This window comes from Fonsecaea pedrosoi (genome assembly GCF_000835455.1).
Source record: "Fonsecaea pedrosoi CBS 271.37 unplaced genomic scaffold supercont1.4, whole genome shotgun sequence".
Lineage (NCBI taxonomy): Eukaryota > Fungi > Ascomycota > Eurotiomycetes > Chaetothyriales > Herpotrichiellaceae > Fonsecaea > Fonsecaea pedrosoi.
The window spans coordinates 885,683-902,763 of NW_013550612.1; the positions used below are offsets into that span (position 1 = coordinate 885,683).

General features: G+C 52.4%; 5 protein-coding genes across 5 annotated transcripts; 1 reads left to right on the forward strand and 4 right to left on the reverse strand.

Annotated features, from left to right (window-relative positions):
- Positions 1-125: 125 nt before the first annotated feature.
- Positions 126-2,222, reverse strand: Z517_06112 (uncharacterized protein; the record flags this gene model as incomplete). The annotated part of the gene is made up of 1 exon (XM_013427854.1): positions 126-2,222. One exon carries the CDS (start codon positions 2,220-2,222, stop codon positions 126-128), a length of 2,097 nt encoding a protein of 698 aa, XP_013283308.1.
- Positions 2,223-2,617: 395 nt separating this feature from the next.
- On the reverse strand, positions 2,618-7,291 carry Z517_06113 (uncharacterized protein; the record flags this gene model as incomplete). The annotated part of the gene is made up of 1 exon (XM_013427855.1): positions 2,618-7,291. One exon carries the CDS (start codon positions 7,289-7,291, stop codon positions 2,618-2,620), a length of 4,674 nt encoding a protein of 1,557 aa, XP_013283309.1.
- A 1,649-nt stretch (positions 7,292-8,940) lies between these two features.
- Positions 8,941-10,121, reverse strand: Z517_06114 (uncharacterized protein; the record flags this gene model as incomplete). The annotated part of the gene is made up of 2 exons (XM_013427856.1): positions 8,941-9,212; positions 9,296-10,121. The coding sequence occupies 2 exons, from the start codon at positions 10,119-10,121 to the stop codon at positions 8,941-8,943; spliced, it is 1,098 nt and encodes a 365-aa protein (XP_013283310.1).
- Positions 10,122-11,476: 1,355 nt separating this feature from the next.
- Positions 11,477-14,039, reverse strand: Z517_06115 (uncharacterized protein; the record flags this gene model as incomplete). The annotated part of the gene is made up of 3 exons (XM_013427857.1): positions 11,477-12,601; positions 12,679-13,738; positions 13,798-14,039. 3 exons carry the CDS (start codon positions 14,037-14,039, stop codon positions 11,477-11,479), a joined length of 2,427 nt encoding a protein of 808 aa, XP_013283311.1.
- Positions 14,040-15,156: 1,117 nt separating this feature from the next.
- Positions 15,157-16,834, forward strand: Z517_06116 (uncharacterized protein; the record flags this gene model as incomplete). The annotated part of the gene is made up of 2 exons (XM_013427858.1): positions 15,157-15,336; positions 15,419-16,834. The coding sequence occupies 2 exons, from the start codon at positions 15,157-15,159 to the stop codon at positions 16,832-16,834; spliced, it is 1,596 nt and encodes a 531-aa protein (XP_013283312.1).
- Between the last annotated feature and the right edge of the window lie 247 nt (positions 16,835-17,081).

Sequence of the window (17,081 nt, forward strand, 5' to 3'; positions counted from 1 at the left end):
ATAGTGAGTAATATACCGTCACAAGAGATCTCTAGATATATCGACCCATCTCCGATCCACCTCGAGGGGAAAATGTCAAAATATCATCAACACTGCCAGGCTGGCAGCTGGGAAACCGGCATGGTTCATGACGAGCAACTGCACTGGATCGCCCGCTGAAATCGGGGCACATCACCACAGTACTTCTTCTCAATCTCCTCGTTCCAACCCCACTCGTCCTCAAACGGCGCGAGGGTCATCTCCATGACGCCCTTCAAAATATCTCGCTCCTTCTTGTTCTGTACTCGATCAATAATATCGTCCAGTAACCATCCTCTCGGCACAAAGTTGGGATTGACGCTCTTCATCAGCTTCTCCCGCTGCTCGTCTGCCGCCGACGCAGTGGTCTCGTCCGTGATATCCCAGTCCTCAACCACCCGCTCCCGCCACGAATCGAGCCACTTCCCGACCTTTTCACGGCCAGACTCGTTCGATTCGTTCAGACCGGTGACACCTTCGCCGTGGAAGAATCTCTCGGCTGTGCTCTCGCGCTTCTCTTTGGTGCTGATATCGTCCATCTTGACAGAGGAGAGACGGCGGAAGAAGTGGTTAAAGTCCAGCTCCAATGCTTCCATTGTATCCAGCAATTCTGAGAACAGCTTGTCAAAGTCACTCTCCTTTTGAGTCTTCAATCCCAATCGTACCGTCATCAGACGACGATACTCGCTCATGAAAACAGCTTTGTACTCGTCCCCGATCTGGTCGATAATGGTCTCGGCGCGCTTGATGAGAATGGGTGCAAAATCTTCATGTACCCCTTTCTCTGCAAAAACCTCGTCATCCACCTTGTCCCCAGCACCAATCAATTCACCGAGGGCTTCACCGAGACGAACGAGGTTCCACCAGAAAATGCTCGGCTGTGCGCGGTAACTATACCTCAGCATATGGTCATCGTGATTAGGCGTGTAGGATGGATCGAAGTTGTCCATAAACGCAAACGGCCCATAATCGAGCGACAGACCGTAAATTGACGTGTTGTCAGTGTTGAGCACTCCGTTCATGAAACCATACGCCTGCATCATGCCCACAAGCTTGGCGTTTCTTCGAACAACTTCTCGATAAAGTCTAGTAAACCGATTCTCCTCGGCGCCTTCTTTGCCTTGGATCTCATCCTTCGGGACACCTCTTGCTGGGTCGAGATGGGCGTCTGGGATATCGGCTGGCAAAGCTGCCGGTAGTTTCTCCCACCCACCAAAGACATCTTCAGCAATGTAGGTTGCGACTTTGCGGATCAGATCCCGGTCACCTCTTGACCTCAGGAGGTCAAATGTGCCCAGTCTCAGCCATGTCTGAGCAAAACGGCAGACAATTGCTCCAGGTTCAAGACGTTCCCTGACCACCTCGGACTTGGGGCACAACGTCAACGACAGAGCCCTGGTCGTCGGTATGCCGATAGCATTGAGATACTCGGACACAACAAACTCTCTGATACTCGATCTCAAAACGGCCTTCCCGTCGGCAAAGCGTGAGTAGGGTGTCTTGCCCGCACCCTTCAGTTGTAGCTCGTAACGGACGTTGGTCTTTGGATTCGTCGTCTCAAACAGCGAGATTGCCCGTCCGTCACCGAGTTGACCGGCCCACGAACCGAACTGGAAGCCACCGTAGCATTGCGCCCAGGGATATACCCCACCCTTTTCTTCATCCCAGTAAAACTTGTTGCCTGCGACGACTTGTTTGAATTCTTCGGATGACGCTTCGCTTTCCGCGAGACCAATATCGCGCAGCGCAGCCTTACTGACAGCTAGGAGTTCAGGCTCCTCGGTCGGCTCGGGCCTGACAAAAGTGTACAGTGCCCCTCGCACCATGCGGGGACCCAACTTCTGTCGAGGGGCCTTGTGAGAGTCGATCGGCGTCGGGAATTGAGGATCAGGAGGAAGTTTGGAGGTGAAATTATTGGATTTGGGAATATCTGCCAATGTGGCCGTGGCTTCGGAATGGCCGTTGGACCGGGTGCCATTGCTATGGCCGTTTGAAATATGGGAGGACATCTGGGCGAGTCTCATCCGCGATACAGGAGCGGGGTTCTGAGATGGTCGAGATGGTGTTGGACGAGAAAGACGAGATATGCGTCGGATGAGCATGCAGAAGGCAGCAACAAAGATGATAAAGACGAATATATTGATGAGAGTCGGAGGCGTGTGATAATTTGAAATATTGGCTCTGGTTTCTTGTCGCATCGTCATCTTGACGGCAAATTGAGCCATTGACAAATTATGCGGAGATTCCAGCGGCGAGGTTTTTCTGATGTCATTTCTGGGGAAGCAAGGCACGTGCACCGGAAGCAGTCTTCAGCGGATCATTACATTGTCAAGCGCAGTCCGGCGGATCGTAGACTCCGAAATGTCAAACGCTTACATGTCTGTCTACATAGCCAAGATAGCCACCCACCCGCACCATTGTCCTATGTACCTCGTATTACCAAGCAAGAACTCGAGCCTAATGCACCTTTACTCCTTGACCTTGAACTCTCCCCTTCGTTCTCCTCCATGCCAATTCATGTCGTAGGACCCTCATTACTCCCATCCTGTTCACCGCGCTCCGCATCATACATAACATCGTTCGTCTGGGCATATCGTCGTCACTCATCATCTACATCTCCTTTAGCAGCATCACTGTCATCAGTAGCCCTGGCTTTGGACTTCCTCCTTCGGCTCTTCCTCCCACGCCCGCCATTCACCGTGGCAACTGTCGACGTCTTGTCCTCAATAGCTTCGGGGTCAGGCGACGTCGGAGGAGAGGAGAATGTTCCCATCTCTTCTTCCATCTTCTCCTTTAGAGCCCTGAGATTTGCAATCGCCTCTTCCTTGGACTTCAAGTCAGCTTGGAGCTTGTCAAGTTCCTGGGCAGCTTCATCCGACTGTTGCTTGAACTCTTGCTCCCGCGCTTCGAGGTGCTTGGCTGCCTCTTCCTTTGATGCCTCCGATGATGTTTTGAGCGCCTCGATTTCTTGTGTCAAGGAGCTAACCTTAGCCTCGGTCTCAGTTACCCGCTGCTCGGCTTCGTCCTTGCTGGTGGTCAAAGCTGCGATGGCTTTCTCCTTGGCTTCCAGGTCTTCTGACAGCTTGCTAACCTCGATCGCTTGAGCCTTGAGGGACTCGATCTCAGCCTCGAGCTCTTTCAAGTGAGCACTCGACTCATCCCCAGCCTTCTTGGCAGCTTCTAGGTTCGCTTCTGTCTCTTGGAGTCGGGCCTCAAGGTCCGATTTGGAGGTCAGAGCCGCGCCTAGTTCGGCCTCTTTGGATTCAAGGTCTTTCGATGACTGCTCGGCAATATTGAGCTTCTCCTGCTGGGTTGACTCAAGTTCTGCCTGGATTGCAGCCAGCTTGTCTCTCACTGCTTGGAGCTCCTGCTCGGTGTTTGCTTTGTTGTCTTCGGCTTCCTTGATCTTGCCCTCCAACTCGAGTTTGGCTGCCTCGGTTTCTGTGACGCGCTGCTCGGCTGCGGCGGTGGCGCTTTCTGCCTCGCTCAACTTCGACTCAAGGGCAGCTTTGGCCTCCGCGACGGTCTCGATTTCCTTTTTGATTTCGTCAAGCGCATCTTCGGCGGATTTTTGATCAGCCAACGCTGTGGCCAGCTTCGTCTCAAGTTCCTCTTTTGCCTTGGCTGCCTCCTCTTCCGAAGCGCTCTGCTTCGCCTGCGCGTCGGCCAGTTTCTGCTCAAATTCACTGGTCAAGGTATCAGCGTCAGCTTGTGCTTTTGACAGAGCTTCTTGAGTAGCTTTCAGGGCATTGTCTGCCTCAGCGAGCTTGTCATCCATTTCGGACTTGGATTGGTCTGCTTCTGCACGAACCTTTTCTAGCGATTCCTGAGCTTCCTGGTGAGAAGCTTCAGAAGCGGCCAATTTTGCTTCGAGTTCTGCCACAGACGCTGCCGCCTCTTCCTTTGCTTTCTCAGAGGCTTCCTTGGTGGACGCAAGTTCCTGTCTAAGTCCATCCACGGCTGACACGTGCTCTTGTTGTAGCTTTTCCACCTCACTCTCAGCCACCGCTTTGGCACTTTCGACGTCCTCAAGCTTCTTCGTCAGCTCATCCCTGGACTCCTCAATTGAATGCACCTGCGATTCGAGAGCAGCGGATTTCTCTTGGAGGGCAGTATGCTCGGCCTCCAGCTCATCAAGCTTCTTACATTTCTCCGTCAGCTCTTCATTGGTGTCATTAGCTGATTTCAGCTCTCCTTCCAAAGTGGCAACCTTCTCTTCTGCGCTGTGCTGAGCGGCCTCCACCTCTCCGCATTTTGCTGTCAATTCGTCATGAGAGTCCTGGAGCGCTTTGAGCTGTTCTTCCAAGGCCTTGACTTTCTCTTCCGCGGCTTGGCGACCGGCCTCCACTTCCTCGAGCTTTCCACATTTATTTTGGAGTTCTTCGTTAGACTCTTGAAGCGACTTTACCTCTGTCTCGAGGCCAGTGCATTTCTCTTCCGCTGACTGAAGGCTCGCTTGTGCTTCCTCAAGCTGCTTCTGTGCGGTCGCTTTGGCCTCTTCAAGCTCGCTAGAAAGTCTGGAACTCTCCGCTTCGAGACCCTCAACTTTCTCCTCGAGCTCTTTCTTAGCTGCGACAGCAGTTTCGATAGCTTCGGCCAATCTGGCCTTCTCCGCCTCGAGATTGGATATCTCGCCCTTGGCAGTGGCCAATTCTTCGGTGAGGTTGGCTTTTTGTGCTTCGTGCTCTTCGGCTTCGGCCTGCTTCGACGCTGTAATGGAAGCAACCTCGGACTCGAGAGATTGGACCTGCTCCTTTAGGGAGGTTATGGTTTCTAATGCCTCGTCTAGCGAAGCTTGAGCCGTACGATGAGAACTGGAAGCATCCTCAAGATCCTTGGTGAGTTGCTCATTCTGTTCTTTCGTTGTTGCATGGCTTGAGGTCTCTGATGCAAGGCTTTCCTTCAGCGTTTCAACCTCAGCAAGGACAGATTTATGCAAGTCTTCTGCCTCGACAGCACGAGATTCGGCCTCTGTGGTGGCAGCCTTATGTCGATCGATCTCCTCGAGTGCGGAAGCATGCTTTTCTTCTGCTTCTGTGGCGCGCGCTTCAGCCTCGGTCACAGCGGCCGTATGTTGTTCAATCTCCTCGAGAGCAGAGGCGTGCTTCCCCTCTGCTTCAACGGCGCGCGCTTCGGTTTCTTTCAGCTTTTCGTCCGCCTCCGCTGCGGCTGCCTTGTGAGTTTCCAACTCCTCTAATGCGGAAGCATGTTTCTGTTCCGCATCGACAGCACGCGACTCGGCCTCGGCGGTGGCAGCTTTATGTTGATCGATCTCTTCGAGTGCAGAGGCGTGCTTCTCTTCCGCTTCGGCAGCACGAGAGTGAGCGTCGGCCGCTGCAGTCTTCTGCTGCTCGAGCTCCTCAAGCACCGCTGTATGCTTCTCCTCGGCCTCGGTAGCACGTGCCTCTGCTTCTTTGTGTCTTGTTTCAGCGTCCGCCACAGCGGCAACATGGCGGTCTATGTCCGTAAGAAGGTTGGCAGACCGTTCTTTTTCTGCCGCGTGGTCCTCTTTGAGCTGGGAGTAACCTTCAAGCTCCGTCGTGAGTTGCGTGATCCGTGACTCGGCTCCGTCCAAGGCATTTTTGGTCCCTTCAATCTCACTTTGTAGCTCCGCGAGCTTGGCCTGCGTGCTCTCCAATTCTTGCTTGGAGGACTCGTGATCCGCTTTGAGCTGCTCATGGTCTTCGAGCTGAGCGGTCAATTGGCCAATCTTCGCTTCGGCTTCTTCGAGATCCTGCTTGCAACTTTGGAGGACCTCAAGCTCGGCAGAAAGATCTGCAACCTTGGATTGGATGTCTTCAAGTTCTTGCTGGCACGATTCATGGTCTGCTTTGAGCTGGTTGTGGTCTTCAAGCTCGGCAGAAAGTTGGCCAATCTTTGTTTGGGCCGCTTCCAGGTCACTCTTGCAGGTATTGAAGGGTTCGAGCTCTGCAGTCAAATCTGCAACCTTAGCAGTGGCGCTCTCGAGTTCTTGTGTCTGCGCCTCGTGCTCAGCTTTCAGCTGAGCGAATTCCTCGAGCTCGGCGGACAGTTGAGCAACCTGCGCCTCTGCACTCTCCCGTGCAACCTGCGATGTAGTGAGTTCCGTAGTTAAATCCGCAACCCGGGCTTGAGAGCCTTCAAGATCTTGTTTGCAGGCCTCAAATGTTTCAAGCTCGAGCACGAGCTGGGCGATTTTCTCTTCCAGAGCGGCCTTTGACTCTACGTGAGTTTGCACCTCGTTCGTAAGATCAGCATTCTGGTTTCGAACACTGGTAAGCTCATCCAAGACTATCTGATGTGCCGATTGGTCGGCCTCCCTCTCCCGAGATGAGGTGTCGAGGGCGTCTTTGGTCGTAGTGAGCTCTGCGACGTGTGCTTCGAGTTGGGCCTCCAGATCCGCCCGAATCGACGCGAGAGAAGTGTTGGCCTCTTCTATTGCACGAGACGAGGTCGTTTGGAGGTCGTCATACCGTTTGGTGTGATCCTCAATGCTCAGTTCGGCATTGTGTAGACCTGAACGGGTAGCATTCAATTCATCGGTGAGAGAAGCGATTTGTGATTCGAGCTCGGCTCTCAGTGTTGCGTTGGCCTTCTCGGTCTCTTCTAGTGCCGTCGTTGAGGCCAGTTGGACGCTTTTGAGTGATTCGGTAGTCTCGACAATAGCAGTCTTTGCGGCTTCGAGATCGGTGTTCAGAGAGGCGAGTTCAGCACGCAGGGCGGAGACCTCGTTTTCGTAGGTGACCTTCATCCGCTCATTCGCTGCGCGAGAGTCCAAGAGCTCCTGTGACAAAATGGCGACTCTTGACCTGTATTTGTGGTGTACACTGTCCAAGGCTGCCTGATGCTCACGGTTGCACTCTTCCTTGACGAGATCTCGTTCGGCTTTTTGAGCATCTCTGATTTGCTGCACGACGACGGCCACCATAGTCTCCTCCAGCGATGCTTTCAGTCGTCGTAGAGCAGACTCTTTCTCCTTGTAACGTCTCTCCATCTTTTGTGTGTTTTTCTCCAAGTTCGACAGCTCGTGGTCCTGAGACATGACCATCTCCCTGGCTTCCTCGAGATTCTGGCGACATTGCTGCAGTTCACCCTGAAGGATTTCAATCTCTGACAGTGGAGGTTGCGTGGAGTCTGGTACGACCGGAGACCCGTCGTCGGAACCCTCTGAGAGCGGCGAATCGGGGTGAAAGAAGCGGTTGTATACCCTTCGCAAGCTCGAGGACCGTTTTGTGCCTGCTGGAGGCCGGGCTCTTGTCTGGGATAGTCGTCGTAAACGTTTTTCGGATGCCATGATGTCGAGGGTTGGGGAAGATGCGGTGCTGCAGTGTAACTAAGTACTGTGTGGTGGAGAAGAGTTTGGACGAAGAGGCGGTGACGCTGGGACTGTTTCACGTTTGCGTTTGCGTCTGCGTCTGCATGTGCAGGAACCTTTTTAAGCGAACATGGAGATGAGAGAAGTCTCTAGAGGTGAGGGCCGCAGAGATACTTGAACTGGACCATAGTGTCCCCATTTTGGCAAACCTGCGACTAGGTAGCGTGACAGTCTTGTCGTTTGTAGCAATTGGAATTGTGTCGTCCATTGTGGGTTCATCGGGCAGCAAAAGGTACAAACGAAGAAGCAGCGGTAAAATGAAGTCGGACACGTCGCGGAGGATTAAAGGTTCGGTTAAGGGCCCTGCATCGCTGATAGGGCGCATTGCTGGTGGCTGTGGGTTATCGTGAGATTCCTGTTGGGCCAGCAAATGTTTGTCTATGTTTGCCCATGTGACGAGAACAACTAGGCGGTTGGGTGGCTACAGCGATGAAGAGGAGTTGATTCGTAAGAAGGAAAGAATTAGGAAATACCGCAACAGTTCCAGATGCTCTCCATGACAGCGATAATGAAACATGTGAGGTCAGAAGCCGAATCATTGGTAACTGCGACATGGACTGATACCTAGTGATCTACACTCAAAGGTGCTGGCGAGGTTGAATTTCAGGGGTCTACGGATCCAAAACTTTACATAGGCATGCGGCACCTGCCGCTGTGGTGGGGGTTTGCTTGTTTTTCTGCCAGGGGTAATAGAGCTGCTAGGGGTGCTTAGGACTGCTGCTGCGGCTACCTACCTAGGTACTTTGTGATGAGGGGCACGGGGGCTAAGGTTAAAGGCGTGCGGGCCGGTGCCTGGTGCTGCGTGAACTTCAGTTAAAGTTTTGCCAGCCGGCGATTCTCTTCCCGATGAGTCGGTGACCCCTGGGCCCCCTCGTGCCCCCTTCCCGCTTTGTCCACAATGATAATTGCTGCCCATTACAGCCACCCAGCGTAGGCTTAGAATCAGCCTAGGCATCTCCCTCCAACGCAACAACATGCCAGGCTCGTTCTCTCTCGGGTCGGCATTGCTCCTTTCTTTGGCCACGCTCCCATCATGTGCCAGTATCTCGATCCGGCCAATGCTGCTTCACTCGACTTCACAAATCAACGTCTCTCACATCCACACAGGCAATCAAGATTGGATGCACAGTCTGCAAGCGGTGTTCCTGCCCAAACCCATTCATCCATCTTGGCTATTGTGAGTCACGTACCAACGCGTTGACGGTGCTTGTATTAGCGGTGATTGCGCCTCCCAGTGTTTCCTAGCACTTGCCTTCCAACATGGAGATATTGCATCATTCCGTCATTTACGCTTACAAACATTTATTCATGTCTCCCGAAGGAAGACAGGCACACGGGCAAGACGGGTCAGCTGGGTAACAACGCACTCAGCAAAGCCACCCAAGGTGTACCAACTACAGTCTCCAGCCTTCTGACTCTTTGTGGTCTTCGCGAGGCTGTACCTCCTCTCGGAGAATTATTGTGCCGGGCACACCAGTGTGCCAGTGCATCAACTTTGAGCTGGAGAGGCCAGTCTCGATATTTGCGCCTGGATCTACTCACCAGGAGTAACCATAGACATCTCGGCCCTAGTCATAATCAAGGGGTAGGCCAAACAGTCTGATGGCGTTGCGGTACCCAATATCCCTCCAGTTCTCATCAGATATAGGTACCGTCTCAAACCAGGCTCTCATCTCAGCGATCGATTCATAGGGATAGTCCACGGCAAACATGATATTCTCCACTCTCGATTCTGCCATCAGATTCATCAGGGCTGCGGTTCTGGGCATCCCGCTGGTGTTCGGCAGGATGTTCTGCTGGAAGTAATCCTGGAAGCGCTTCCTTTTGGGACCTTGCGCCTCTGGGGTGACCAGTCAGTCATAGCTTGAATGTGAAAACAGTTTTCGGCGCCAGGGTTGAAGAATTAGAGGACATCACACTCACCAGCATTATACAGACGGAACGTGGAGTCCGTTCTCGGTAAGATCCAGGACAACCCCTCGCCCATGTGACCCAGACAGATCTTCAACTTAGGAAACCGGTCAAATACGCCACTGTACATCAGCCTCAGGACGTGCTCGACCGTCTCTCTCCCAAAGCCGTATGGGGCGCCGTGGAAGATGGGCATATCCTCCAACACTCTGATATTGCTGGCCAGCGGCACGCGGGGGTGGATGAAGATGGGCTTTTGAAGGCGCTCGGAGACTTCCCACAATTTGTCAAACTGCGGATCATCGAGGTACAATCCCTTGGTAGGGTCAGCGGTGTTTGTGAAGCCGTTGATCATGGCCCCGACAAAGCCGTACTCATTGACACAGCGCTCCAGTTCCATCGCGGCAGCCTCACCACTCTGCGTCGGCAACGTCGCAAAGGCGAAGAACCGATCGGGGTATTTCTGACAGTAGTTCTCGTAGACGAACTGGTTCGACTTGCGGCACCACTCGAGCTGCTCTTCCAGGTCCACAAACGCCTGGGCCGTCGGCTGATTCATCGAAATGACCTGCGCGCCGATGTGGTTGGCGTCCATGATCTTGACCCGTAGGGCAATGTCGCCCAGCCGGTCCTTGAGCCCGGCCACATACGAGGGCTTGAAGACCCCAAATGTCGACGAGATCGCTGGCGTGGGATACGGCGACACGGCGTGCTCTTCCAGACATACCAGACGGGCCAGTTTCCGCGCCTGTAAAAGGGGCGTGTACTCGGACTCGGGCCGTCCTTCGAGCATGAGAGTGTTGCCACCATCCGAAGCCTGGGTTGCGTCTTCTCCCATGGTGGTTTGCTTGCTGCGGCTGGACTTGGATATATGTACAGCACTGGTATTTTTTGGTTTTCCTTTCTATACCTCGTACTTGTTCGTGAAAGCACCACAAAGTCGAGCTTCTACCAGTACTCTGAGCGCGGAGGGAGAGCCAAAGTTGTCCGATTGTCTATCTGGATATCGTAGACTCCTGTCACATACTCGTACTGTGAATTCTGCGTGTGTACATATGTAAAGGGCATTTCTGGGGATAGGCCGGGAACATCGGCAAAGGATCCGGTGATTGGGCTTTTCAGCGAGCGCAAGGGCGGAGACCTGCGGGTATATTACGCCAACTCCAAGTACCTCTTCACCATCGTCAGCTCGTATGGGTACCGGTTGAAGTAGAAATTCCACGGTGGAGGTCCATGACAATTATCTCCATACCATTTACATTTGGACATTTGGAGAGACTGCCCTATAATATAGGTAGATGTATGCAGCATTTACTCTCCTGCAGCGCTAACAGGCCATGAAAATTGCATAGTCACAGGGTCTTGTGGTTAAATACGTGTTGACTCTGGGTTCTGTATGACTCGAAATCCAGCGAAATCTAGCGACGCAAGGAAGTTGACACATGTACAGGATATAATACACGATCAGACAGAACAAGCTCTTGCATGGAAAGGTCAGCCAGGATTGCTTGAGATTTCCACCCCAGCCGTTGTGTCGCTTTATGTCCCTTCGATTTGACCGAAGCAGCATCTGATGACATGAATAGCGGTTCGGACGAATGCTGATCATTCCTCGCGATTGGCCATGATATTGCCACTTGTGATGGGTCGTCAAGCTCTTTCGTAAACGAGATAGACCAGCGAAACTCACACCATCCGTTTTTCGTACAAAACGACACCGATAAAGTATTTTCATAGTACTGCACTATAGAACGTTGGAAAAATCAAAGCGTGGGTAGGACATTATCTTACCATCTTATGGCATTAAGAACCTGAGCTTGTGCTTTCGCTCTCCACCCAAACACACGGCCGCCGTCTTTCTCGAAACGCTGGCATTGGAGGAGACCGGTTGGTAGGTGAGCTCACCTCAAGCAGATCCTCCATCATCTGGCCTCTTTGCGAAGCCTGAAACTTCACGACTGCCTTTCGTGCCCAGAAGTGGAGAAGAATCCGTCTCCGAGAGGTATATGTTACTGGAGTAGTTTGATATTCCCCAAGAACATGACTTTTGACAGTTTTTGCAGTATGAAGGCTCTTTCATAGGCCACCAAAAGTGTGCGGTGAATCAGGAGTAAATCTCCAGTTACCAAACATCCTGGAGGATACGGATGTGGATCTTTGGCTGATTGCATTGTGTGCGGTATATCCAGTGCATCATCCCAAGCCAAACATGCCTTGGTTCATGTACTGAAAGTCATCCGGCAAGTCGAAAAGGCTTTCCAAAGTCGCGTTTGGCCATGCGAAGCTGTTATAAATCGAAAAATCTCTGGAAAACTGTTCTGTCGGATTCATAGTTGGGTTGTTATTGTGTACTCCGATGCTATACTGGGTCATGGTGACCGCTGAGTTCACACCCGTTGGCGGGACTACTGCCCCTTCGGTCTGTAACAAGTTGACAGTCCTCGGATTGGCGCCGATGTTCATGTTCGCATCATCGGCTTGCAGTTGTCGTGCATTCGTCGCATCCGATGCCTGCATTGATGAGTTATCAGGGGATCCGAGCACAATCATAGGACTTTCATCGTTGTTGTTCCAAACGCGCAAGTGTTGGTCTCTTGCCTCGTATAGGTGCGTGATCAAGCCGTGCATTTTGGTCGATGCCACAGCCCATGGCTCCATTTCTTTCATCAAACTCAGCGTGGTCTGAACTTGTCTGTGACATTCCTCTCGAATTTGCCGAACCTGATCTTTAACACTGCCTGAATGTCTAAAAGGTAGATGGTAAGCAGGTTCGGCCTGGGAACTATGGTCACCAACATCCGCGCGAAAGACATATAAGCTGAGTAGTGGGATCATGCAGATTTGCAACAAGTACCAGGTCGACGGCCAGGCAATGTATTGGTTCGGCGACTCCGACGACCTAGTCTTCACCGAATCAATAGTCTCCCCGGACAGCGTCAGACATTTTCGTACACACAACCGCTGATCGGATGTAAGTCCACCGAACGGGATTCTGTGGAGGACCGCCTCCATAAGACTCGGCCGATACAGCAGCATTCTGAGGTTCAGATAGCGCCATCTAATGGTCAAAAAAGGCTGCACAAAGCGTTTCAAACCCAATGAATCCGACATAACAGCGCCCATTCCAACCAGTTTGTGAAAGTATGTCGGTAGACCTTCGTACCAATCAACAAGGTGTGCATCGAGGCTGAGTAGTTCAGCAAACGGTACAGCATTTGATGCCATCAATCGGCTTTGTATTTCTGTCATGATGCGTGAGAAGCCAATGGTAATGGCCAAAGCCGAGGAAGAAGATGGACTTTCACCAGCATCAGGCATCTGTCAACAGTTTAACAATTAGCAAGTCACCCCTGATATCCGGCGTCGTGAACTACGCCCTTATATCAAGGACTTACATCTTGTGAGATTTCTTGGGGATATTTCACCTCGCTCTCAAAGATCTTGGTATCCAGTGTACGGCCCAATGTCACGGCCTCGGCCGAATCAAGGACAACCAGGTTCCACCAGATCTTCCGCCTCAGGGCCTGATGCTCAACAGATGAGTTGTTATTAGGCTGTTCTTTGTGAAGTCCCAATGCATATGCCATACGAAATGCTGCTCCGAGAAGTGCAGACGCAAGATTCGGTCGATTGCGATAATGATTATACCAGCCAGCCATGAGAATTAGAGCTTGCAGCGTTTCAATGTTCTTGTTTCCAAGGCCTTCTATGTCCAGGTGTGACTTTGCGGCATGGTAATAGCTGAGGTGTTCCCTGGAGTCCGTCGTCGTACAGCCAATGGATCCCAGCGCCAATACCATATTGAAGAGACAAAGCCATGGACCGTCGTTCCGAGTACCGGCAGAAGCGATCTTCCTGAATTCTGCCTGGTCAAGGATAGGGGTGGCAGGGTCAATCCAGTGAAAATAGGCGTCGATCAACGTACCAGTTCTCTCAGTCATTTGGAGGGATGGTGGTGTCTTGTGACTGGTCTCGGGAGAACGGTAAGACGCACTTCGTTGACTAGTTTCTGGACTGTGTGTTGACTGTTGCTGGCCCACCGATTCAGGGGCAATTCTGAGTATCGTACGGAACATTTGCATCGTCGAAGAGGGCCCAACGTAAGACGAAGGCTGAATTGTTGTTGCCGAAAGGGCATTCACGTCATCACCAGCTTCAGATGGAACATCGTCCTGTTGCTGAGATTCTAGGATAGCACTGGGAACAGTATCGTGCTGGTCCATGAGGTCATCATCGCGATCTTGAGGTCGACTCTCAACAGGTATTAGGTTGCTGATGGCAAGACTACCTTGGTTGGGTGCCACTGGGGACGCCGCAGTTTCGAATGATAAGCCAATTCGTTGCAGTAGTTCTTCGCGGGAAAGTCCACTGAGGGCATCAACCGATGGTGACGGGAACAGCTTTGCGAGAATTTCGGTCGTGGTCTCCAGACGTTGGCGAACAGACTCGAAGTTTCTTTTCTCGGTTACTCATACCGCATGGGACATGTCAAATGCATCAGTTGGAAAACTCACTTTCGACTGAGGACAAGCGCAGGACGTGAGAAGGTATAGATGCATCTCTCGGGTTGCTTGTACCATCGACAAGAATAGCAGGGGTGCGTGCCGTCGCACTTGGTTTTCCTTCGCTTGCATTCGGCACAAGCCGTTTTGATTCGAGCATCCCGGACCCCAGACTGATGCGCAAGTGTCCTAGGTGGCGTACGCGTCTCAACGAGTGCAAATTCCTGCTGTGTGGGATGCTGATTTGTCGCCATCATGACAGCTTGATCCAGAAGACTCGGAACTGGTGGTGACAACGCCCGATGGCGATAATCCTCAGGAACATGGCGGAGATTGCGGCGCAAATTCACCCGATTTCGCTGCTGCCCCTACATCTAGACCGTCGTGACGAGCGCCACGCTTGAGACAGCATCGACGTAGTGACTGTGATGACGAGTCGGTGCAGCGTGAATAGAGTGTTTATCACGATTGTTAGAGGCAGACGTGGAGGTGAGAAAAGAGCGGATGTCTGGCGCAGTCGACACTGACTGAGAAAATGACTGCGACTCATTGGTTCGGATTGGCTTTGACATGTGATTCGTACACTAACCACAAATAGGAAGGCGCTGGCCTTTTATCCTTATCCGGCTTATCAATAACACGCTCCCCGCACTGGGAACCTCGTCCTCGGCAGCAACTCGCACTGATTGACTGATTGACTGGCAGAACTTGGTAGTGTCTGCGCCTAATAAAATAGCAGATCCTCCACGGCGCTTTTGATAATCTTCGGTCACTCACCGGCGCACTTGAGAAATTACCCAACAAATGAGTTCTTGCTTCCGACTCTCCAACAAAATCCCTTCGTCGAGAAGCTCTTGAAACGGCAAACGACCCCCTCCGAAAAGCTCCACTATCCATCCACCAGTACAATTAACCTGATTACCATGGCTGCCTCCCAAAGACCCTCAGCGTGGTCACGAGCCATGAAATCCGGGGAAATAGTCGAGCGATAGGCATTGATTCAGCCATTGACGACACGGAGGTCGCATTCCGGAAGGATGCCGTGGATCCGTGTCTTTATCAGGCGGGTCGGTAGCCGGGGTGTTCTGGCCAGGGTCGTTTGCATCCAACATGCCGTAGCACCATTTCGACTTCTATACTATCGAGCAGCTTCAGATAAGTGAACTGCTACCGTTACTACGGTGGCGAGTCCTTATCTTGATGCTTCAAGCCAACGCTGAAAGATAGACGGGCTGATAGTTCCTTCATCCGAGGACACAAGACCACAGCAATTTCTACCTTTAATATAGGTTCGGCAACTCAGACATCTGTGGATGACCGGAGAGAATCAGGAACACCTCCAACAGCAACAAATCTCACCTCAACTCCACCATGTCTTCACGCAAAGATGACACGAAAGGTGAAGTCACCAACGTCAAAGAGGAACACCATGCCGAACTGTTGGAGCAGTCAAAGATTGCTACTCATATTGAGCACTCGCTTGGAGTCATTGAAGCTGTCAAACTTTATCCTATGGCGGTGTTTTGGGCGTCGTTATTCGCCTGGTCGTTGGTAAGTCCTGCGGTCCTAGCAAGCCCCCTACACTCTAAAAGGGCAGACCAGAACACAAAGACGTCGTCCTAACGAGAGATAGGTCATGGTCGGCTATGATTCAGGGCTAATTTACAGCTTCTATGCCCTGCCAGCCTTCGTCAAGAAGTACGGCACCAACTACGGGGGTGACATTGGCTACGAGGTATCCGCGAAATGGCAGAATGTGCTCGGCATGGGAACGCCCGTGGGCCAATTTCTTGGAGCTTTTACCGCCTCGTGGCCGATGGAGAGATGGGGCCGAAAGAAAGTCTTCTGGGCGTCCCTTTTTTTCAGCACTGCCTTCATCTTCCTCCAGATGTTTGCAAACAATATTCACACCCTGGCGGCAGGTGAATTCCTCGCGGGTATTCTCTATGGTACCTACGTCGTCTTGGCCCCGACATACGCGTCGGAGGTGTGTCCCTTGGCTCTCCGCGGCATCTTGAACGCTGGGATGAACCTCGCCTATGTCATTGGACAGTTTGTCGCTTCGGGGGTTGGCAAAGGGTTTTCAGAGAGGACTGACCAATGGGCCTACCGCATCCCTTTTGCGATTCAGTATATTTGGATTCCCATTCTTGCTTTCGGCCTCATCTTTGCTCCGGAGAGCCCTTGGTGGCTTGTGCGCAAGGGTCGGGTGGAAGAGGCCGAGAAGGCGCTGAGACGCCTTGCGAGAGAGTCACCCAAAATCGATATCAGAGCCACGCTCGCAAACATTGAGACGACTACGATGCACGAGATCGAGGTGGAAAAGGACACAACATTCATCGAATGCTTCCGGGCGTCGAATCGTGCTCGCACCGAGGTCGCCATCATGGTCCAGATCTTCCAAGTCATCACTGGCATCTCACTGATTGGCTATGCCGTTTACTTCTTTACGCTGGCTGGCCTGCCTGTCAGCGCCTCTTTCGACATGGGAGTTGGCAACACCGCCATCGGTTTCGTGGCCACTTGCTGCTCTTGGGTCTTCATGTCCTTCTTCGGCAGAAGGACCATCTACATGTATGGGGTGGGCATGATGGCCGTGTCACTCTTCATCATTGGCATTCTGGACTGCGTCCCACACTACACCTCGCGTCCTGGCCTGGCGTGGGCGCAAGCCGCTCTCCTTGACATTCTGACGTTCCTGTTCCAGGGCACCGTCGGACCCATCAACTTTGTCATCTTTGCAGAGATTGGCGCCACGCGTCTGCGTTCCCAGACGGTCGCTCTGGCGACGAGCACTGGCTCCATCGCCCAGATCATCATGACCGTCGTGGTTCCGTACATGCTCAACGCGTCCTCGGGCAACTGGCGGGGCAAGACGGGATTTTTCTTTGGCGGACTCAGCACTATCGCCACCATCTGGTGTTTCTTCCGTCTGCCCGAGACCAAGGGACGCACGTACGAGGAGCTCGACTACATGTTTGAGGCGGGTATTCCGGCGCGGAAGTTCAGGGACTTTAAGATCACCGAGGCGCGAGAAGTCGAGGTTTGAGACGTGACAGAGGTGGCGGGTGGGTGTGCAAGGTGATAACGTGTCGATGAACAGATGGTACCGAATCGCAGAGTGAGATTAGAGATGTGCCTTGTCTATATGTATCCGACCAAGACGTGCTTGGAAATGTGAGTCTCATAGTTTGCACAATACGAAACATTTGCATCGTTCAGCGAGGGCATTCCCTTCGGTTGGTCTAAAGTTATAAGCATATGACTGCTCTCTTGCATTTGACTCGGCTCTCCCC